The 24894-nt window shown below is 36.8% G+C and overlaps 1 protein-coding gene across 3 annotated transcripts in view; it reads left to right on the top strand.

The window, feature by feature from the left end:
* The window catches only part of LOC121880043 (kinesin-like protein Klp98A), a 174864-nt gene that overhangs the window by 65548 nt on the left and 84422 nt on the right, over positions 1-24894 (top strand). For all 3 annotated transcript variants that reach the window (XR_006091488.1, XM_042387036.1, XM_042387035.1), the window contains exons 9-11: positions 3833-4020; positions 13575-13719; positions 23622-23764. Coding sequence is in view for 2 of the 3 variants with exons in the window: in XM_042387036.1 (XP_042242970.1) it covers positions 3833-4020; positions 13575-13719; positions 23622-23764 (476 nt within the window). In the remaining variant the exon portion in view is untranslated. The remainder of the gene's footprint in view (positions 1-3832; positions 4021-13574; positions 13720-23621; positions 23765-24894) is intronic.

The raw sequence follows: 24894 nt of genomic DNA, 5'->3' as shown, positions 1-24894 counted from the left end.
ACTTTCCTTGACAGTGCCAGGGTCTTTCTGAATATTTTCATTGAAATCCATCAAAATCATTTTCCTTGTTATCGTCTTAAGCACCAAACAGCTCCTCCCAGTCTTCTCCTTGAACAGGGCTAGAGGGTACGTGTTTTTCGAATCGTTTTCAATTAAAAAAATGTTACAGCACATGTATATTTTACCTAAACTGTGCCTGAATGAATATATTCTCAGAAATAAATAGTAGTTTTGCTGAAACGTGATGTATTTCAATGTAAAATAGGATAAAATACATGACGAAAACAAAAGACTTTACCTAACCTTCCAATGTTCAAGAGATGTTACTCATTTTTTTAATAGTTTTCGGTTAAAATACTGTTATATTACAATGATATTATATTCATACTGTGCTTGATATACTACATTCACGGAAATGTAATATTTTTGCTGAAAACGTATTACAGTGGAAAGTGACGAAAACAATTACTTTCGCTTTCTTTCGTTCAAAAGATGTTACCGTAATCGCTTTTCGAATGGTTTTCAGTTAAAAAAACTGTTGCATCACAAGTGAATTAGGATAGAATATTATTGTAATACAACAGTTTTTAAACTGAAAACCATTCGAAAAGCAATTACGGTAACATCTTTTGAACGAAAGAAAGCGAGTCATTGCTTTCGTCACTTTCCACTGTAATACGTACGTCATTTCAGCAAAATATTACATTTCCATATTCTCAGAAATAAATAGTAGTTTTGCTGAAACGTAATGCATTTCAATGTAAATTAGGATAAACTACATGAAAACAAAAGACTTTACCTAACCTTCCAATGTTCAATATATGTTATTCGTTTTTTTAGTAGTTTTCGGTTAAAATACTCTTATATTAGTGATATTCTATTCATACTGTGCTTGATATAATACATTCACGGAAATGTAATATTTTTGCAACTACAATGCTGATGTCAACACAAGTGTGGTTACAGCGAGACTGACTGAGTGAGGGAGAGCTATGCGTGTGTGTGTGTGAGGTTGCGGGAGCGGGCAGTGTCCCGTGTTCGGTGCCGCGCGCAAGTTGAATGGCGCGCAATTTGAATGTACTTCAATTACTTCAATGTACAGAATATTCCTCCGGAGGAGCAATCCGCGTATTTACAAATCCGTGTATTATAAACCCGTGTATGTTAAGGGCCGACTGTAATTCTATCCAAATTGTTTCTGTATTCCGCTCAGTTTTTATTTCCTTATTTATTTCACACTTCAGATTATCCCTGACATAGATTGCTACTCCGCCTCCTTTCCTAACCTGCCTATCGCTATGGAATAATTTGTAACCTGCAATTTGGTATTCGATAGGTAACCTCACCTGAGTCTAGGTTTATCCATGTTTCGGTGAATGCTATTATTTAGATTTTTTCGGTACATACCAACGCCCTGATTTCATCCAATTTGTTTCTCATACTTCTACTGTTTGTGTACTAGACATTTAAGTTTGTTGTGTTCTGAGTCCTCTCTTTGTCACGTTTAGGTTTTAACTCCCTGCCTAATTTAGTTTTGTCATCATTCCTAGCACTATTTCCCTGTAACCTTTCACTTTGTTTACCCACTCCCACTGCAGTCTCCTCCACCCCCGTGCTCATATGTTCTAGTAGTTTAAAGACTTCGACATCTTTTGAACTGCCCTCTCGAGAGAGCCAGCCAGGGTTGCCACCCCATCCCTAGCATAAAGGTCCCTTCTGCCGTAAAAGTTGTCCCGGTTGTCAATGAATGGGACTGATATTGACTTGCAATATCTGTCAAGATGGCTGTTGACACCAACTGCCCTTGACAACCATTCATTGCCAACCCTCCTAGGCAGGACACCACATATGATAGGGATCCCTCCCTTCGACCTAATACGTTCTATAGCTGTCTTGAACTATCAAGAAGCTCCTCACTCCTACACTGGCCAATATCATTGCCTCCTGCACTGAGGCAGATAATGGGTTTGTTCCCATTACCAGATAAGATATTGTCCATCCTGTCAACTATATCCCCCACCCCAGCTCCTCGCAAACACACCCTCATCCTATTTTCATTTTTACCACAAAAAACTCTTTCCGGGTACCGTACCTGGGAATTGCCAACAATTAAGGTTTTCGTACCGTCCTTGTCAGCCTTGTTTCTGACTATGCTAACGTCCAATTCGTCTATCAAAGGACAGAAAGAGTTGGTACACTTAGCTGTTGTTGTTGTATCCTTTGTGTGTTTTTTCACCACCAGTTTGGTCGTCCCTCTCCTCACAACCTTCCATTCGCCTGAGTTTTTGTCAGACATTGGCTTTCCTTGTCTCGTTTCTTCCTTCATCCTCGCTATCACCTCCTTTAATTTCAAGATTTCTTCCTTGACCCTCTCTAACTCTGCCCTCTGAAGGGCACAGCCCTGTTCACAAGTAGCACTAGCCATACTATACTATTCTCGAGGACTGTACAAAAGAACTTACGAGGTCTGTCCGGAAAGTATCCAGCCATTGTGAATATTGTGAGAACTGGTCACGCGGCCGTGATGTAACTTGACAGCCACTCAGAGAGGACCGTACTGTGCATGCATGAACAGCCACACTCCCATGGGACAACTCGGTTAACCGGCAGACGCCGTTGAGTGAGCGTGGGTACTGTGTGACCGTCGCATTTACATTGACCAAGAAAAAACAATAACGAAGGAGTACTACATCGAAGTTTTTTGCCGGCTGAGGGATGTGGTAAGAAGAAAACGACTGCAGCTGTGGGCAGGTGGTGACTGGCAGCTTCATCATGACAACGCGCCTGCCCATTCTTCATGTCTCGTGCAGGGTTTTTTGGCAAAACATTGCATCACCCAGGTCTCTCAGCCCCCTTACAGCCCAGACTTGGCTCCCTGCAACTTCTGGCTTTTCTTAAAGCTAAAATCACCGTTGAAAGGGAGGAGATTTCAGACCGTGGACGAAATTAAGGAGAATGTGACGAGTCAGCTGATGAAGATCCTGAAAGAGGACTTTGCAGACTATTTTGAAAAGTGGAAGGGATGCTGGGAGAAGTGTGTGAGGTCCCAAGGGTAGTACTTTGAAGGGGAGTAAGGCACCATTGTCCTAGGTAAGCAAAATTTTTTTTAATAGTAAATGGCTGGATACTTTCCGGACAAACCTCGTACTCTATGGGTAAGAAATACAAACTTTGTATGTGAGAGAAGTTGTTTATTTGAAGGGACAAGAATGATGTGCTCGATAGCAATATGTAGGGTAAATAGCATGCAGAGAATAATAATATGGATATGCAAAAGTGAGAGAAATATTGGGCAGAGGATCAGGATTTTTCCAGGTGATATGGATATATTGAGAGAATGTAATGCAAAAGATTATTTGAAAGAGTATTTGATATTGAGGTGGATTGTAGGAGGGCAAAGGGAAACATAAAAAGGAGATAAAAAGAGGGCAAAAGATACAATACAGGGTACTGTAATAGAAAAGAAGATGGACATCCAGAAAGCAGTGATGTATAATTATGAAAATAAATAACATGACATGGTGCTTATGAGTGATATTAAGCTATATAAAGGCACAAGGGTAAACCAGACAGATTTTGGGGTCCTGTTTGTGGAAGGAAAGTATCTTCTGAGAACACATCCATTACAGCATTAAGAATAAATGAGTGACAGTGAATAAAAGGAGAATAATCTTGTGGGTGTTTGCTCTTGATGCTAGTGAACCTTTATTATAGAAGAAAAGGTTTGAATGAGTGAGAAGAAAATTTTTATTTTTACAGTATTATAATTGTTGTTGTTACAATTTTTTCTTACACATATTATTACTATTGTACCTGTAATTTTTTCTTTTAGCAATATCTCCTGCTAATGTGAATTATGGTGAGACGTTGAGCACGTTGAGGTATGCCAACCGAGCTAAGAATATCATAAATAAACCAACAATTAATGAAGACCCAAATGTAAAACTCATCAGAGAATTGCGTGAAGAAATTCTCCATCTCAAGACACTGATTCAGGACACACACGTTATTGGGCCTGAAGTAAGTAAATCACATATATATATATATATATATATATATATATATATATATATATATATATATATATATATATATATATATATATATATATATATATATATATGCTGATAACCACAAGGAAAAAGAAAACACGAAGTTCCCAAGCGCTTTCGTGTAATTCACATCTTCAGGGGTGAGTACAGACTAAGGAGAAGTACAAAACAGGGTATATATACAGAGGAGGGTGAGATCAAGTCCACAGTGGTCAGGTATAGGTAATGACCCTACTAATCTTCACAAAAGCACCGTAGCGGTAGGTAGTCAGGTAAGAGGGTAAGCTGACCCAACCTTCTCACCTGGTTACAAATCTTCTTAATTACGAAATTATCCAATTTGTACATACCATTACTCAAATTCATGATGACGGATTCGGTATGTTTAATGAGATTAGATTCTATAATGTTCCTACTGTCAATTGAATTACAAGGTAATATTGAGGAGGCATTATCCCAGTCAATGCAATGCTTATTATCCCTCAAATGAACAAACAGAGCATTGGATTCCTGGCCTGTCCTGACACTATATTTATGTTGTTTAAGTCTAGATTCTTATGGTCATGGATGGGCTTGGGATCGGTTCTATAGAAAGATTTCTTAGTAATGTTAAGGCATTTGTCTATGAAAGATTTAGGGTACTTAAGGTTCTAGCCAATATTATAGATATATTTATTTTCCTCATCAATGAATTCCGGACTGCATATTCTCAAAGCACGTAAAAACATTGATGAAAATACTGACTGTTTGACTCTATTATGGTGGGCAGAATAATAATGAATGTATGAACACACATTAGTAGGTTTCCTATAAATACTGAACTTAAAGGTGTTACCTATTCTGTGGATCAGACAGTCTAGGAATGGTAATTTGAAGTCATGCTCTAATTCCACAGTGAATTTGATCGAGGGGGTTAAGTTGTTAAGTTGTGGTAGAAAAGCTATTAGGTCCTCATTACATGGTCAGAGACATATTACATCATCTACATATCTAAACCAGACTGCTGAAGGTGGTAAAATGTTGCTTAGTAGTTTCTTCTCAAAGAATTCCATATATAAGTTGCTTAATACTGGTGAAAGTGGATTACCCATTGCCATACATCCAGGGTGTCATCCGCGAATAATCAAGGTCCACAAATTAAAAATACGCGAATTTTAAGGGCATGCTGTATTAGCCTTTTATCGTTAAGTAAAAGGTGGTATCTAGGACATTAATTTACAGCTCTTAGTTAATATACAGTTTACTACCCAGAACTCACCACAAGGAGTGATTGCAAATCAAACTCCACACGTAGCCCTTCCTAGCCACCCTTCCTTAAAAGGGCTTTGACTGCCATTTACTACTGGAGGTGAAAATCTATTCTATGGATTGCTTGATTTTTAAATATGTTATGTGAGATCATGTAAATCAAAGATCCTGTAAGTATTAGTGAAAACTACCCAATAGTTTTTGAGAGAAAACAAAAGGCATACAGGTATTCCCATGATAAAATATTTTTTCTATAACCAAACAAGATACAGCATATTAAAATATGTTCAATCATATTGTAGCTATGTGTATCTTTATTACAAGGACCAAGTTTGAAACACATTTGATGAAAAACAAGGGAGTAGTGGCGAATTATAGTAGATTATTCGCAATATTTTTTGTGTAAAACTAAAATTTGCTATTCCATACCTAATCGAGGTATCAGCATTTCTTTAGACCAGAATGTTCCCCTGCCATTGCCTTATACAGTCATATGTTATTTTTTAATTTGGATGGAAATTTAGAGAGTTTAAATTTAAATTAAATATATATATTTTTTTAAGTTACTGGCAATTCTTAACAGATAGCCAGTTTATGTGCACCCTGGCTGAGGAGTCAAGAGACACTGAACACACAAAGGTTTCCATCCGACCACCACACATTTCTCTTGAGAGTTGCAATGTCATTATGTTTTTGCCATTTTGAAAAAAAAAGGGTGCAGGATGATGTTATATAATATAAAATGCAATTTTTTGGGTGGGGCACTCAGGATTAGACATATACAGTGATATCCCTGTTACCCAGAACAATCCTCAACATTGTTAAAGATGCCTCCCGAAAGTTGGGAATGCTGTACAGATGCCGTAGCTACTTCACTCCTGAGCAGTTGCTTCAAGTATATAAGGGATTCATTCGTCCTAACTTGGAGAACTGCTCTCATATCTGGGGTGGCTCTTCTTCTGTCCAACTATTAGATAGGGTGGAATCAAAGGCATTTAATCTTATTAACTCTCCTCCTTTAGTTGACAATCTCTCTTCCCTTTCTCTTCGCCGCAAAGTTGCTTCACTCTCTCTCTTTTACAGGTACTTTAACGGGCAATGTTCGGTGGATTTGGCATTCTGTGTACCGCCGGCATGGCCGTGGGCTCCTAACACATGTTTTGCCCGCGGTGCCCACTGTTTCTCTGTGGATTTCGGTCACACTAGAATAACCCATTATAGTGCATCCTTTCCTCACACAGCCAAACCGTGGAATGCTCTTCCTTCTTCTGTTTCCATACTCATACAATCTGTCTCACTTTAAAAAGCTGGTTTTCCCTCATCTACGTTGTGTAGATTAATACAGTATAACATTTTTCTTTTCTATTTTTAATTTCTTTCTGTTCTTATTTTTTCGCCCCATAGGCCCCAGTGTGGGTCGTTTGACCTGTGCCCGGGTGAGCTAATTCTCGTAAAAAAAAAAAAATATATATGTATATATATGTATATATATATATATATATATATATATATATATATATATATATATATATATATATATATATATATATATATATATATATATATATATATATATATATATATATATATATATATATATATATATATATATATATATATATATATATATATTTTTTTTTTTTTTTTTTTTTTTTTTTTTTAATAAATAATTACAATGAAATACAGTACAGTAAAAGTAATGAATAATGAGGAATGGATACAGTACAGTGAAAGTAATAAATAATAAGGAATGGTTACAGTGTGACTGAGCACTTACCTTTAATGTAGTCAGCTGAATGCACATGGGGCCCCCATAATTTTCTAATTATACATGGAGACTACATTAACTGGAAACGTTTGGTATAGAAAATGCGTGTCATTTGAAGAAAAAAAATTTTTTTTTAATAAAAAATCTGAGGCGGTCGTAAGTCCCGACGCAGTCGTAAGTCGGGGTCTGTCTGTATATATATATATATATATATATATATATATATATATATATATATATATATATATATACAGTGGGGTATGCTATAACGAACGTAATTGGTTCCAGAACCTCGTTCGTTATAGCATTCGTTCGTTATAGGATTAATCCGTTCCAGGCCCCCAAATACAACCACTTAACACTGAAAAAATTCTGTGGAAAATGTAAAAAATACGGTACTTTATCTTACCTTAGTGTTATTCAGCATGCAGGTACCCCTAAACACTGGCACATCACTATCACTTCCACTGGGAGTCTTGGCTTTAAGGTCCTCAAACAATTGTCTGGCCTTCTCACAAATTATAGCTTCACTAATGTTACCACCTGCCATTTCTTTCTCCTTTATCCACACTAAGAGTAAATTTTCCATCTCTTCAATCACATTACACTTTGCTTTGCTAAGTCTAAAGATTCCCTTAGCCACTTGCACAGTTTTTAACTCCTCTTTATTCTTCAAAATCGTACATATAGTCGATTTAGCCATCCCAAATTCATCACTAAGTTTCGCAATGCTTCTTCCATTCTCACGTTTCTTTATAATTTCTTTCTTAGTTTCAAGGGTTATTAGCTTTCTCACTTGCTTTGGACGACTCATTGTTACAATTGTATACTTGTATAACAAAATAGTTATACAAATAACGCGAATTTCCACATCAAAAGACGAAATTTCAACAATAACAGTGGTGCACTGGCTACACAATGAGACAAAGATGGCGCCTGACGCTCTTGTTGTGGGTCGCGGCACAACAATATTCATGCGCCAGACGAAATAGTCCCGTATTCATCCGCGTTCGTTATAGCACTCTCAATTTTATAGGTAAAACCGTTCGTTATAGGAATATTCGTAGTAGGATCCGTTCGTTATAGCATACCCCACTGTAGGTGGTCAGAGTAACGTTTTACCAAATCCGGCTTCGAAACACGAGGATCCATATATATTTCATTAGCCCTATATATATATATATATATATATATATATATATATATATATATATATATATATATATATATATATATATATATATATATATATATATATATATATATATATATATATATATATATATATAACTAAAAAAAAATAAAAAATAAATTGTGCAGAGCACTTCCAGGAATGAAAGATTTCCGGCTAACCAGATGACTTTCTCAAACCCCCCAAATTCCTTATTCCCAGAATCTTTTCCGGTTACTGGGAGAAGTTTCCAGGTGTCTAAACTAGACATCTTGCACACACAGACACTTGCTCACTTACCCAGAATGTTTCTGGATGCTGGGAATGTTTTCCTTGAGTCTAAACTACTGGAGTTTGTAAATGCAGTTCTAATTAAGTTAGAAACTCCATTTCTTTACAATAATAACCAGAATAGTTTATATAAAAGTTTGGTAAAATAAATATTTCTTAATACAGTTGTACCCCACTTAACGCGGTCAATTGAACCCAGAGGGTCCCGCGTTAAGTGAAATCCGCGTTAAGTGAACAACAGAACATATGGGATTAATTCCAATAGAAACCGGCCCGACCCCCAAACTCCACTTTTTGAAGGCACATACCTATGTTGTAGTAAAAATAACATCTTAATTTTATGATGGTACATGCACACAATTAATACTTAAGAGAAATAGAGAAATACAGTCGCCAAGTTAATGTCCATTCAAATAATGGACTCAACTCCCTCCCCCCTCTCACACTACACTGCTGGCTCTTCCCTCTCAGAGAAATTTTTGGGGGAAAACCACTAAATTTTAATAAATAATACCTCAAACTAAAGTTAGGATAATACAATTGACATTGCTGGATTCCTTGTAAGACCAGGAATATTTTGAATATAAATGTCATATATTTTGCACAAAAGATAACATAGTTACCTAGAGAAAAATTTTTATCTAAAATTTGTATGTTTAATGCAAAATATATGATGTTTATATTCAAAATGATCACCAAATTATAAGAATTCCAGCAATGTAAATTATATTCTGACCGGGTAATTTGTATGAATTTTATGAGCTAAAACAAATATCTTCAGTTAATAAAAAAAAAAATAATCTTCACGACACTATCTGTCAATCAAAGTACCCCACCTTGCCTCCCCCCCTCTTCCAACCGCGCGGTCAGTCCCAACCCTCCCCCCCACCCCCCACCAATCCTCCCTTCCAGAGTTTTTAACATTTAGTATTAAATAATACCTCAGATTAAAGTTAGGATAATATAATTGACATTGCTGGATTCCTTGTAAGACCAGGAATATTTTGAATATAAATGTCATATATTTTGCACAAAAGATAACATAGTTAATTTGAGAAAAATTTTTATCTAAAATTTGTATGTCTAATGCAAAAATATGATGTTTATATTCAAAATGATCATCAAATTATAAGAATTCCAGCAATGTAAATTATATTCAGACCGGGTAATTTGTATGAATTTTATGAGCTAAAACAAATATCTTCAGTTAATAAAAAAAAAAATAATTCTTCACAGGGTAACAGATGGTCGGTCGGTCCCTCCCTCCCCCCCACCCCCCACCAACCGTCCCAAGGAGATGTGTGGGATAACCACTAAATTTTAATAAATAATACCTCAAACTAAAGTTAGGATAATATAATTGACATTGCTGGATTCCTTGTAAGACCAGGAATATTTTGAATATAAATGTCATATATTTTGCACAAAAGATAACATAGTTACTCTGAGAAAATTTTTTATCTAAAATTTGTATGTCTAATGCAAAATATATGATGTTTATATTCAAAATGATCACCAAATTATAAGAATTCCAGCAATGTAAATTATATTCTGGCCGGGTAATTTGTATGAATTTTATGAGCTAAAACAGGCAGTCAGGCAGGGTGGCGGGTGGGGCAAATCTAAAAATAGCGTCTCGAGCCGGACACTCACCGCGCATATGTGGAAAAAATCCGTGTTAAGTGAAAGTTCAGCTCTGGCGAGGCACCGCGTATATGATAAAACGCGTTAAGTGAAACCGCGTTAGGCGGGGTAATACTGTATTAAAAATCTATATGATATGGGCGTGAATGAAACCGTGTGTTACAGCAAAGACTGTACTTCCACTCGCATGGAGCTGTGGGGGATGAATGGGTCTCATGTAACTGACCTGACCTGATACAATGTCAGGCTGAGGTAGGGTGGGGGATTAGTGGTCTCATATTACTGACCTTCTGATGGAATGTCAGGTCACCCTTTCTTGGCCGGGGGAGTAGTAGGTCTCATGACTTGAAGATGTCTTGAATAAACACGAAACCTAAAGTATTCTTAGAGAGATTGTTATAAGTATAAGTATAAATGAGCAAAGTTGTATCCCTTTAACATTACATTACATTTTAAAATATGGAGTGAGAAAGCAGAAAGGTGTGGGTAATTAGAGAGATGGAGTGGAAATGAGTGTTGCCAAGCACTCCTCAACAGCTGATACTTAACTCAGTCACACACACAAATTTGTCACACAATAAGACCCTCACTCCTCATGTCTGCTGTCTTCATTCACTTGTTAGGGGTATGTGAGTGGTGTTGGAGTGCATTTGTGTGGTTGTTGGAGTGTGTGGGTGGTTGTTGGAGTGTGTGGGTGGTTGTTGGAGAGTGTGGGTGGTTGTTGGAGTGTGTGGGTGGTTGTTGGAGTGTGTGTGCGTGCATGTGTGCGTTGATCCAGTTGGTTAATTCCAAGTTAACCAGGTTGGTTCACATATATTATATTGGGCTTTATTAACGAAACCCAATTGAAGTTTTTTGTTTTATTAAAAAGTATTATGTATATAATTCCTGAGTGTAGATCAACCGTAAGTTCCACTATTTATGAGTGAATCAACGTCCGTTCGATATTAAGTTGTGAGCGAGACTTTGAGTAGTGATCCATCGAGGGAAAACGGAGCCATCCACTGCGGCTCTCAAATAACGTCTTCCTCTTGTCAAGGATATCAAGCTACTGCTCGCTTTAGGTGGCTAGAGAGCCGGCTACTTATGCCTTTACTCAGCATAGTATGATGCAGCTTCCCGCGGGCACACCTTATCACGTGCATTGAACAGTCACCTCATAGCCAGTGGAAAGTTACAGGGGGTGAATCTGAATGTAAATCAGATGTAAATAACCCATTTATATAATACTTCTGTTGATGAGACAGGGGCCATTACAGCGTGTAATGTTAAGTTTTCCTGAAGAGTGTTGGACTTAACCCTTTTGGGGAGTGAGGGGAGAGTGCCTTGCGGTCAGTTTTCTCAACCCGCCCCCCCCCCCCACCTTTCCTCACTCAAGCATAGCTAATTGTGATAAGGAGATGAATTTGATACCATAATGATCCTTAATAAATTCTGTATGAAACGTTTCCAATAAGACGTCCTTAAACGAAATATTTCTATATAATATAGTGATGGGAATTCCATTCTCTTAAAAAAAAAACAAAAAAAACATAATAAATGTTGATACTGGAGTCAGTAAAGTCAATTCTAATTTCGTTAGACACCATTTTTTAATCAAAATAATCCTGAATACTTTATCTCTAAAAGTTTGGTTAAATAAATAGAGTATATTAAAAAAAAAAGTCTATATGATACAGGCATGAATACAGGGTACAGCTGTTACGTTTATCCTCTTCACCACTAATCAGCTCGTTAGTCGCTTGGGCGATCGTCACTTCTCTGTTACACACTTCACTCAATTGACTGTACTGTAATTAATACATAATTAATCATGTCTTATCACTTGTGATGAAGGTTGGGTGTGAGATTATTGGGTCACGTTATTAACCTGACCTGATGCAACGTCAGGTCACCCAGTGTTGGGTGGGGGATTAGTGGGCCTTATGACCTAAATTTGTCTTGAATGACATTATTTTTTACTTATGAGGTATATACATAGTACTATACTGTATTGTATATGAAGGGTACAGATTATTACAGTAACATATCTGTACTAATTTCTGAAAAAAAAAAATATTATTGTACGTATCATGAATGAGTCAGTACTTTAGACAAACAGTGGGGGGAGGGGGGGGGTTCAGTCATACTATTGTAATTTCATTATTTTCATCTGGTTAACACTAGATGATTACACTTAGCTGAGGAAACCTTGTTTATATTTTCAAAGAGTTATTTTGCACTTGTAATCTCTCCCAACTGATGTACAATTTCCGTCCTCACTCTCAGTATCCCGTCTCCCCCCACCCCCACCCCCCCAACCACCACAGAAAGACACCTACCCTGACACACCCCTCCACTCTCCCTCCTGCTCACTAGCGTATGCTTCAAATTCACACTTCATTGTTCAGGACTCACACCTTAGGGAGAGAAAGGATTGGCATTTTCATGATTACTAATAATCATGACAGGATTGTTATTATCTGATTATGAGATCATTATCTTGAGTGTGTAAGCTTCAGTTTTTTCCAAGATTGATTGCGTTATCACAATTTGTTCAGGGGATTATACCTGTAGTGAGTTCCATTTTCCAAAACTTTAACCATATTTACCTTTTTTTTTGTTTGGGGGGCCTTACAATGTTATGGTCCACAATACTCATATCTACCTGTACTTGCAAAATAGATTTGAGGAGAAGTTACAGATAAGAAGAAAATTATTTCTTTGAGGCAGAAGGATGGCTTTCTGGGGATACTGAAGGGGATTGCATTAATTTTCTCATCAAAGGTCATTTTATGCCTTTTTTCTTGATACCACCAGATGCAGCATGATATATTTCACTTTACTTTCTCATTTGCTCATTGTACTGTTGGGCATAAAGAAATATTTGGCCACAATACAAAATACTCTTTACAGTACACAGTAAACACAACCAACTGTGTATTGACCCAAGTGAAATTAATAACATAACAAATTGAGGAGTGCATGGCAGTAGTCATGTTCAGCACAAGGGTACTGTATGTATCTTTGTGCATCAGACATTATTCTGTGTTAAATGGGCCTTAATTTTATTTTTGTACAATACAGTATACTTTTTTTTTTGTAAAGTGTACACCCTGCACATTATAGGTCTTAAGGTATGTTTCTCAGGGGTTATATCCCCAAATGCCTTACCTAACCTAACCTAACCCTCATAGTTGGCAAGAAAGTGTTGTGTATATATTTGTATATACAGTACCTCTTCTTTGCATTCCTGTTTGTGGTCAAACATGTCAGACATGTGTTTCCATTCAAAATAAACAGGGAACAATATAGTTTATTGGGTTTCAGATGCAGAATTATTTTTTTAAATATAGAAAACTGTGTTTTAGATATTTATTAAATTCAATTGTGTAATTCATTTCCTTGTATTGGTCAACAGGCAAACAGTGAAGCAGGCAGCATAATGGCAGCTCTTAGTCAGAAACAGGCAAAGGAGAAAGAGCTAACAGATCAGTGGACTGAGCGATGGAGTGAAACACATACAATATTACAGGAGCAGAAAACTCTTGGCCTTCGCAAAGCTGGTATGGATTGATACATGTATTATTTTGTAAATTTGCTCTGGTTACTATTTTCATGTATCATTTGAACATTTATCAGTTTGTTTTCTTCATAATTCTACATTACTAATCTACATTTCATATTCATTTACTGCATTAATATACATATACTTGTAACTTAAGCTTCAAGCTATCACAGGAACAGGGAGAATAAAATATATTCTCTACCTTTAATCATTTTGTCTGTTGAGGTGACTGTTACTTATTTATAACAGCTACTTGTGAAGCTGTCATATATGTACCAACCTTCCTGGGTTGTCACCACTTGTAACAATCACTTGTGTAGCACATTACCTTATATTCTAGACATACTAAAATATAGATCAAAGTTTATTGGATCTTCTGTAGTGAAATCCAATATGTTCCCTTTGTTTGTTTATTATAAAAAGAGTTCTATGTACACTTTCAAAGAAGATTATCACCATAACTTAACCACTATAGCTATGAGTATTAAATGAGGATGAAGGCTATCATATATAGCTCTGCTAACTACGTCCTGTCGATGTGAGAGTTTGAGTGAGAATCAGTAGGAACCCTAGAGGGAGAACGGAAATATATCCAACGTCCTCCCTCGAGGATGACGGATCACCTCAATGATGACTCTAAATAACGTCTTCCTCTAATAGTGATACCAAATTACTGCCCGCAATAGGTGGCCAGAGAGCCAATTACAGGTACTTAATCCTTATTTCAGCACAAAGTGACACGGCTTCCTGTGGGTACACTTATCACATGCTCTGAACATGCTACCTCATAGCTAGTGGAAATTTACATTGGGTGATAGTAATACAAAATTAATGTACTACCCCACATTTATATATAATATAAACTAAGGGGCTAATACATCGCTCGGTCACACCTTCCGAACTCCGCAAGGAATAAATTAATCTCACAGAAAAACTCTATACAGTATTACCCCGCTTTACACGGTTTCACTTTCCGCGATTTCTCATTTACGCGGTACCTTGCCAGAACCGGACTTTCACTTTCCGCGGTGCATCTACTCATATACGCGTGAAGTATAATTTTTTTTTTTTTTATTTAGCTCATAAAATTCATACAAATTACCCGGCCAGAATATAATTTACATTGCTGGAATTCTTACAATATGATGATCATTTTGAATATAAACATCATGGATTTTGCATTAGACATACAAATTTTAGATCTAATGTAATAATTTGGTTTACACAAAGCAAGTATTTTATCTTTTGTGCAAAATATATGAAGTTTACATTCAAAATATTCCTGACCTGCAAGGAATCCAGAAATGTCAATTATATTATCCTAACTTTAGTCTGAGGTATTATTTATTACTAAACGTTAAAATCTAGTGTTTCACCCAATCATTTCTCAGAGAGGTAGGGGCCAGTGAGCTGGGAAGAGGGGGGGGGGATTTGAGTCCATTATTTGAATGGACATTAACCTGGCGACTGTATTTCTCTTAAATATTAATTGTGTGAACATACCATCATAAAATTTAGATGTTATTTTTACTACAACATAGGTATTTTGTCGGAAAAAGTGGAGTTTGGGGTTCGGGCCAGTCTCTATTGGAATTAATCCCATATGTTCTGTTGTTCACTTTCCGCGGTTTTCACTTTCCGCGGTACCCTGTGGGTTCAATTGACCGCGTAAATCGGGGTACTACTGTACATATACCTAACCATGTTACATGCATATGTGTGTAAACACTAAACTGGGGAAGCTGACACCTGTGGTTGAACATCTGTGGACCGACATCTGGATGTGGCAAATTCCTCTCTGGTCTTTCTTTCTCAGTCTGTATGCTGTGTTTACTTCCCCACTGCTAAAATGGACCCAGTCCACATCATTTGCTGTGCCAAGTTGTGAGGTGTGCTAAATATGAGTTGAAAAACAGCTACAGTATAAAGTTGTTTTTCAAAAAAATCGCATTTTCGGGTAGATATACTGTACGTAACTTTCTTCATTTATTTTTACTCAGTTAAATGAACACACCATCCTACATACATATTGTGAAAAATTTAAAAGAAATTATTATCCTAAGGGCAAACATATAATGGGAGGAGAGTGCAGAGTGTAGGGGTGTGGGGGGGGGGGTTGCTATGGAATCGGCTTCCCAGCTGGTCTTTGTTACTATGGTGAGGCAGGGAGTATATGCAATTGGTGGCTGTGTTAAACTTTCATTTGGCTTTTATTTTCTGAGAATTCCCATTTATGCAGCAACCCTATTTCTACCCACAATTCATTTTATGCGGAAAAGACTCCCTTTTATGCGTTCTGTAGAAGATATGGCTCCACCACATCTGCCTTTGTTTGTGAGACTATCTCTTACTGTCTCTCTTAATAAACGTTGTTGAAGTTAAAAAATTGATTTACAGTAAAATCTTGTTAAGGCGGACCCTGCAAAAGTGGATATCGCTGAGGCCGGACAAAATTATTTGCCAAAGTATATTTAAAAAAAAAAAGAAAGTAGGACAAATTTTGTCCTCTGATGAAATGTTCGCAAAATTTCAAGGGACCAAGGTGTCAGCTCGCGGGACACAGGTGCCCAAGAGTTATCAATTGTTGTTTTTGAGAATATTATTTCATTCACTCTAGTAATGATACAATGTTTCTTATTATGTTGTTGTAGGTAAATGCATGGTTTATATAACTTGTTTATTACTGTGCCCATCACCATTTTCAAATTAGACTACTGTACAAGATATGTATTTCTCCCATACGTATTTCCATCATACGCCTGGCAACTGGAGCCTGTGAGCGAGTGAGTGATTGCTAGTTAGAGTGTCGTCTGCAATTGTAGCTCTCCTCCTTCACTGCCATATTTCACTGGATCTACTGTTATTATTAGTGTTTACTGAAATAATAGTGCTTAAAAGTGATTAATCATGGCATTGCAGCCAGGTTAAACTCGTAATTGTAGCCACCAGGCTATTGGTGTTATGGTTGTTTTTCAACTTGTATTTTTGGGTTGATATATTTAACTTTCTTCATTTATTTTTACTCATTTACTTGTACACACCATCCTACATACATATTGTGAATAAAGTAAAAGAAATAATATTATTATCCAAAGGGCAAACACGTAACGGGAGGAGAGTGTTGGGGTTGCGGGAGCGTTACTAGGGAATCGGCGTCCCAGCTGATCTTCGTTACTATGGTGAAACAAGGAATTTATGCAAATGGCGAATGTGTTAAACATTCATTTGACTTTTATTTACTGATCTGGCAATACAGTATTTTTTGTTGGTATTATTTATATGTATTTGTCACATTTCCTGGTACTGTATATATTTTTTTAAGAAAACTTTGGCTACAAGAGGAAAATACGCACAAAAGATTTTTCCTAAATACTCCGTGCTTTAAAATACGGTACTGTATTTTTTTTTTTTATGTAGTAACACCAAACTTCTATATAAATGATGTGTTTGTATGTGATGTCATATTGAAGGAGGGAGGGTTGGGGGCTGAGGGATAGAAGGCACCTCAGTTATCAGGTGGCTCAAGGCCACAGCTGCCACCACACACACACACCCACATTCTTTATTTTTTCTTATTTTACAGTTTTATTTTATATTATCTTTATTAATAAGCCGCAGTGGAGTATTTTAATGATTTTCTTCAACTTTTATAGCATTAATACTCTTGTGTAGTGCAGCACAGTGTGTGTATGTGTTTGTCTACTGCGCTGTATGTGACGTCACGGGATGCGGGTCGGGTAGTGAGTCAGCCACTCCACATACTTTCACATTCCACACAAACACCCATGCTCTTCAAATGTCTTAGTTTTATATTATATTATCTTTGTTTGTAACCCACATGAGAGTATTGTAATGATTTTTTCACAACTTTTATAGCATTACTGTTGACTTTTAGTAGTTATGGAACATATCCTATTTTTCCCCATAAAATTAAGTACAGTACAGTATAGTCTCAATTTACGCGGTCAATTGAACCTGTGGAGATCTGTGTAAACCGAGAAACACATAAACGAAATAACAGAACATATGGGATTAATTGAAATAAGAGACTGGGCCGACCCCAAAACTACACTTTTTCCGACGCAATACGTACGTTGTAGTAAAAATAACATCTTAATTTTATGATGGAAAGCACACAATTAATATTTAAGAAAAATACAGTTGCCGGTTAATATCCGTTCAAATAATGGACTCAACCCCCCTCCCCCCCCCTCTTCCCATGCTCGCTGGCTCCCTCCCTCCCAGAGAAATGTTTGGGGAAAAGGACTAGGCTTTTAGGTTAGTAATAAATAATACCTCAGACTATATTTAGGAGAATATAATTTACATTGCTGGATTCCTTGCAAGACAGTGAATAATTTGTATATGAGCGTCATATATTTTGCACAAAAGATAAATTTTTGCTCTCTCTAATAAAATTCTTAAATTAGATCTAAAATTTGTATGTCTAATGCAAATTTTAGCTTGTTTATGTTCAAATTAATCACTATCTTATAAAAATTCCAGCATTGTAAATTATATTCTGGCCGAGTAGTTTCTATGAATTTTTTGAGCTAAAAACAAATATCTCAAGTACATAAACAAATTATACTTCACCAGACACAATACGTACGTTGTAGTAATAATAACATCTTTCTTTTATGATGGTATGCACACACAATTAATATTTAAGAGAAATATCAATAATATTAGGCTTTTTAACACTTACGTTAGTAGAAGAGATGGCTGGGTACACGGGGATGGGGGTTTGGTTCTGAGGCAGAGGGCAGATTATTGGCCCTCACCTGTATCACTATCCACCACAGAGGCTTGCAGGGCCTCTTTGTCAAACCCCTCAAAGTCCATATCCTCACTATCACTATCACCGACTTGGGCTGGCTGTGGTGGGTGGCTGGTGAAGAACTGGTAATGTTTTGTTGACTGGTCAACCTTGTGCACACCCTGCCCGCGCCGCTTCCCGCGTAAATGATGGAAAATACGGTTTAAATAAAAATTGTCGGTCTGGCAAGGTGCCGCGTAAATGACCAAACGCGTAAACGAAATCCGCATAAATCGAGACTATACAGTGACCCCTCGTTTAACGAACGCCTCGGTTAACGAAATTTCGGTTAACGAACTGCCTTCCATAAGGATCTTCAATTCGGTTAACGAACAAAAATTCGGTTAACGAATTTCTTACGAACCGACCTCAACATGTTTTCGCTTGCACTGACCGGGCAACCAGCTTTAGTATCAGTCCGCCAATACATTAATCGGTTCTAGGGCTTAAATTCCTTACTATTTTAGTAAATATCAAGAAGTTTATACTATTCAATAATTTTAAAAGTTTAATATTCAATTTTTTATCATTTTAACAATTATTGAACATAATTGAAGGTAAAGTGACTAGTTTAATGCGCGGCATCCAGCCTCTTAACACAGCAAACAGGCATTAGTCTCTCTGTTTTCACTGGAGGTAACATCTTGCTTGAGACTCTCTTCAACTAAACGCTTTTTTTCTGTGTTTTCAAGCAAATTATTGGTCATTTTGAAATTTATTTTACATATTGACAATATATAATGCAGTGCAGTGTTGATTTAAAGAAAATAATCTTGAAATACACCAAGAGAACTAAAATTTTATGGGTGAAATGGTGCCATGGGGTGACTTCTCTTCCACCCCAATGCCTTCTCTTCTTCCTTCTCCTCCACCTCCCACTTCAAATGCACATCATCATCATCATCCAGGAGCCTTCTACATACACACCTCAAAGTAAGTGAACTTTTCTACCATTTTTGTTGAATTTAGGAAATTTTCGGTGAGCTGGAACCAATTACCCAAAAACCCATTGAAACAATGGTTTCGGTTAACGAACTTTTCGGTTAACGAACGACCTTCTGTAACGGATTGAGTTCGTTAAACGAGGGGTCACTGTACTGTATTCACAAGTATTCACTGTACAGTGGTCCTTCGGTTAACGAACACAATTCGTTCCACAGACTCATTCGTTAACCGAATACATTATTTCAATGGGATATTGGGTAATTGGTTCCAGCTCACAGAAAAGTACATACAAAGTATAAACAAAATGCAGTAAAGTACACTTACTTTGAGTTGTGTATGTAGAAATGTTGCTGGTTGATGATGATGATGGGAATTAGAAGTAGGGGGGGGAGGAGAAGGTGAGAAGAGAAGGAAGTGGGGATGGAGAAGGGAAAAGAGAAGAAAGTGGGGCGTGGAGGAGAAGGAGAAGAGAAGGAAGTGTGGATGGAGGAGAAATCGTCTTTCTTTGGACCCATGCTTGATGCAGTAATTTCACCAATAAAATTTTAAGTTCACTAGTTGTAATTAAAGACTATTTTATTTAAATCAACACTCCACTGCGCTATATATTATCAATATTTTAACTAAATTTCAGAGTGACCAATAGTTTTAATGTAAAAGCGTTACGGAACCCCGGGTTGCGGAATTTCGCTCTTACAGAATTTGTAAGATATGACCAATAATTTTGCGATACGGCCCGTAAGTCCGCCCTTACGGAAATTGGGGTATATTTTAACCATTAAAAAAAATATATAAAATCACTATATAAAATTAAAATATTTTGTTAAAAATTAAAATTTGTTTAGTGTGGATTTCTTGGTGTTTGCTACTGCCAAGCGTGGCATGGCCACGCGTAGTCACTCCGTTGTTTACATCCAGTGTGCGCGCATGTTTCGCGCCCCAGCAGTTGGATTTAATTTTTACAAACATACAGTAAGTACAGTACAGTGCATTGCCCTTATTCAAGATTACTGGAAAGAGGCCATCAAGTGGAAGTGACCGCAGTAGTGCAAAAAGAAGCTGCAAAGGCATTACATTGGATATTAAACTTGATGTTTTAAGAAGGTATATCATAAATTATTTAATGTACTGTATTGTATGTGTTTATAAATATTTATTTTTATTCATAAAAGTGCTTGAATTACTTTTTTTGGGCCGAAAAAAAATTCCTTAGAAACCCATCTCCAGTTTTATAATGGAAGTCTCTGGGAAAATAGGTTTCGCGTTACGGAATTTCGCGATATGGTCACTTTTCCAGGGACGCAACCCATCCGTAACATGGGGGATGTCTGTATTCAAGAGAGCAACAAACACAATTTTTCCTCCACTGTAAACAAAGTTAAACTGACTCTTTGGCAGGTGAGTCAAACGACTGATGGGCTCACAAAAAACTAGTTCCCTGTACTGCATATATTATCAATATGTTAACTAAATTTTAAAATGACTAATAATTTTATTATAAAAAATGCAAAAATATTAAAGAGCACAACCTTCTTGATATTTACTCCACTGGAAACGAATATAAACATAAAATCGATTGCTGTATTGGCAGACTAGCTGATCAGCAGATGCTCACAACAAAATGTGTTTGTCGTAAGGATTTCGTTAATCAAAGTTTTGTTCGTTAACCGAATTGAAGATCCTTATGGGAGCTAATTCGTTAATCAAACCGTTAATTCGTTAACCGAGGGACCACTATATATTATTTTTAGAAAACTATTGCTATTACCCGTATCAATAAAGTCCATGTACACTATTATGATTATCATTAATGTGCATTCGTCCCCCAGTTCATCCGGACATTTGCCACATCCAGGTACCCTCTATCCCCAATTGTCCGGAAGTGCGAGGGTTTACTGTACGTACTATAAAATACTGTACTGTACTGTACTGTATACAGTACAGTATTTTCTTTATTTCTAAGCCACATTACAGTATTGTAATGATGTGCACTTGGAGCACAGAATCCCCAGTTTATCCAACTTTCCCTCAAAATTTTTCTCATTGATTCGAAGAGTGCTCTCCCAAAAATTTTAATTTTTTAAACAAGAAATGGTGTTAAAAATTTTATATCACTGAACTAAAATACTGTATCACTAAGTGAACAATAGTTAAATGAAGGATACCTGTACATATAACTAAGTATGACATACGAATAATCAATTATTGGTGGTAAACACTGCTACACTATTTCTATAACCAGGTACATTAAGACCCCTTGAAGTCAGACTTCTGTAAGCCAGAAACCCCCATAAGTAAAATGAGCTCTGGTTTAGGGGGTATTGCATGGGGTAGCAGTTGGAGTAGGTTTCAATTCCTGCCTGTTTGCTGTTGCGATCACTGATCCTCAACGTACTCTGTTTTTTTATTCATATTTAGTGGTCCCGTAGTGTATTATTACAAAATATGGCCTTTAAAGCAAGTAAAGGCATAGCAACACCACTGACAATCACTGGGAGAAAATGAATGGTGCTCAGAACTTTACCGATGAGGAAAAACTGAAGTTACGTGACAGAGTCAGTGATGGGGTCTCCATGAATGTTATCTGTGAGGAGTTTGGGTTGAAGCAGAGTACTTTTTATGACATCAGCCTGATTTAAGTATTCTGTATACTTAATATAAGTGTGAATATTTAAGTTTAAGTAGCCCCTCATCGTCCTCCACCTCAAGATTCATCTGATCCAATAAATGTAAGTGCTATGTAAATGTACCTGTATACTGTTAACTTAAATTTTTGGGGGCAGAAAGAATTTTTCAGCAAAATGATGTTCAAAATTACCTAGAGGAGGTTTCGAATAAGCCTGTGTAATCCGACTTAGTGAAGTGCTACTTTTATAGCGATTGTACAAATTATAAGGACCCCCTGTACAATATGTGATCGTAAAAGGATATAAACTTTTGATTTGCTTTTTATTTATTGCATATGACAAATGTAGTTGTAGTGCACATGTTCAGTATAGCGCAGTCTCTTGCGTACAAAGAAATGTATATTCCCTTTATGTGTTTGCCCTTAGGTCAATTATTTCTTTTACCTGTATTTTATATATATGTGTGTGTGTGTGTGTGTGTGTGTGTGTGTGTGTGTGTGTGTGTGTGTGTGTGTGTGTGTGTGTAGACACACACACACAAAACACATGCAATTAAATAATACACTAGGGTCGGGATATATCGCCACTTTATATAACGATTTTTTTTATATCGCGGCTACCAAAATTATCGACATTTTCTGATATATAGCGATAATTTGTTTGTTTTTTTCGCGAGAGAAATCGGGCAGGAAATATTTAAAATGTACTGCCATGGCAAACAAATGTGTTACATGCTCACCAGAGGCGCCACCGTGGCTGCTCTCTCACGCATTCACTCTCACCCGCTCAGTCTTTCTGAGTGAGTGACAAGAAAGCAGCCGACTCTTCTGCAGATTACGACTTCTAAGGTGAGTGTACAGTAAATGGGTTGCTATTGACGTGAAAAGTGAAGTGAAGATAATGGAAAGCTTAATGGAAAAGATTTAATACTGTAACTAATATTTTTGGTTTGTTCATTTATGATTGTTAAGTGAGGGTGGCAGTGCGTCATCTGTTGTTGTCAGGATGGCGCGTCAGCTGCCGACTCAGCTGCAGATTCCAATTTCTAAGGCGAGTGTAAATGGGTTACTAGTGACATGAAAAGTGAAGTGAGGAAAATGGAAAGCTTAATGGAATTATAGGTATCAGAGTTCACATGGTGAGTCTAGGAAATCATTAAAAAATTATTGGCACTAAAGTAGTACCCAGGAATGCATTTTCTATGCTAAGTGTGGTCCCCCTGTCATTTTTATCCCCATGGCTCTGGTGGGTAGGGGATATAGGGGAGTATATGGGTGGAGGAAGGGGGCATATATAGTACCTATAGGTGAAAATACACCATGTATTTCAGTATTTACCCTCTGTGGGTGAAAATGAACCATGCTGAGATGGAACTACAGTACTGTACTGTGCATATTTAATTGTTAAAGAAGTCATTCACAATGCTGTAGTTACGGAAACTAGCCCTGTGACCCATCTAGGGTAGTCTCTACTATGTTTACATTGATTTTTTTTCCTCATATCTTTTAGGACAAGGTGTGGTTTTGGACTCTGAACGACCTCATCTTGTATTGATAGATGACAACTTACTAACCACAGGCGTTACTCTCTATCACCTGAATGATGGCATCACTACTATAGGTTCCCTTTCATCACAAGATATAAGACTGGAGGTATTAGTATTTTGATGTTTAATATATTTAATTTCTTGTATTAGTGATTATGTTGCATGAAACTAATTTACTATATGTGTAACATGTTCAAGATACTTTGCTTATGGCCAGTGATATGTGGCCTACTATCTCACATGACAAAGCCAGCTTATTCTTTTGAGCATAGTAGCAGTGCAACATAACTATCATTCAAACTGCTTCTGGCTCTTATCAATCTGAAATAAAAGGATTTCTAATTCATACTAATGCTGCCATTCAAGGCAGAAAGGCTACAAGGTCAAGGTAGTGTCCTAGATAAACTATTTGACATGTCACCTTACCATAGAAAACAAGACCTCTGCAATATCCTTACCAGGATCCAACTCAGTCAGGTTGGTCTTGCCTAATGGGTTACAGATATTTTGGCCTGTTATTGTTCTTGCTACTGGTAACAGGAAAAGATTGATACACTGTTCTTTGTATTAAGATGTATTGGTGGGTACATATGAATGGTAGCCATTGAGTTACTTGTGCTTACTTTGTTACAAACTTTAAAACAACTGCCTGGTCATTTTCTTGAGTGAGTGACAAGAACTTTGACATTGTTCATGTGGGCTTCATTGGGCTTCATTTCCCTCTGATATCTTAAGGACAGATGCTTCCACTCTGGGATGGGGATTTCCCTTCCTGGTATGTTCATGAGGATAGTAGAGACTGGCTGTGCCTTTGAAGAGTCTTGTGGAGGAGTTCTTGATTCCTCTTTTCTTTCTTAGTCACAAGAATGGGAGGAGAATTTTGTTTTTGTTTGATAAGATATAAGCAGTAGCATTTATTAATAAGTAAGCTCAGTGTGTCCTCTATGGACTTTTCCTTATGAGTAGTTTCTAAGGAAATATTCATTCTTGTACTAAACCTCTTCTGTTCCATTACAGCCAAGTATATTGTTAGAACACTCAGATATCACACATGTGTCAAGGAACTTATAGGTACTTTAATGGATTTATCCTCTTGGATTCTTTTTCTTTGAATCTGTCCAGAAATGGATGTATTTGTGACATCTAATATTCTCTTTCTCTCCACATTTGTAACTTCTAACCTTCATAAAAGTTTGGTGGGAATGAACATATTCCATAAAAAAATACTCAAGGTTA

The sequence above is a fragment of the Homarus americanus genome, unplaced genomic scaffold (genome assembly GCF_018991925.1).
Source record: "Homarus americanus isolate GMGI-L3 unplaced genomic scaffold, GMGI_Hamer_2.0 scaffold30108, whole genome shotgun sequence".
NCBI lineage: Eukaryota > Metazoa > Arthropoda > Malacostraca > Decapoda > Nephropidae > Homarus > Homarus americanus.
This window is presented reverse-complemented; position numbering and strand designations above follow the sequence as displayed.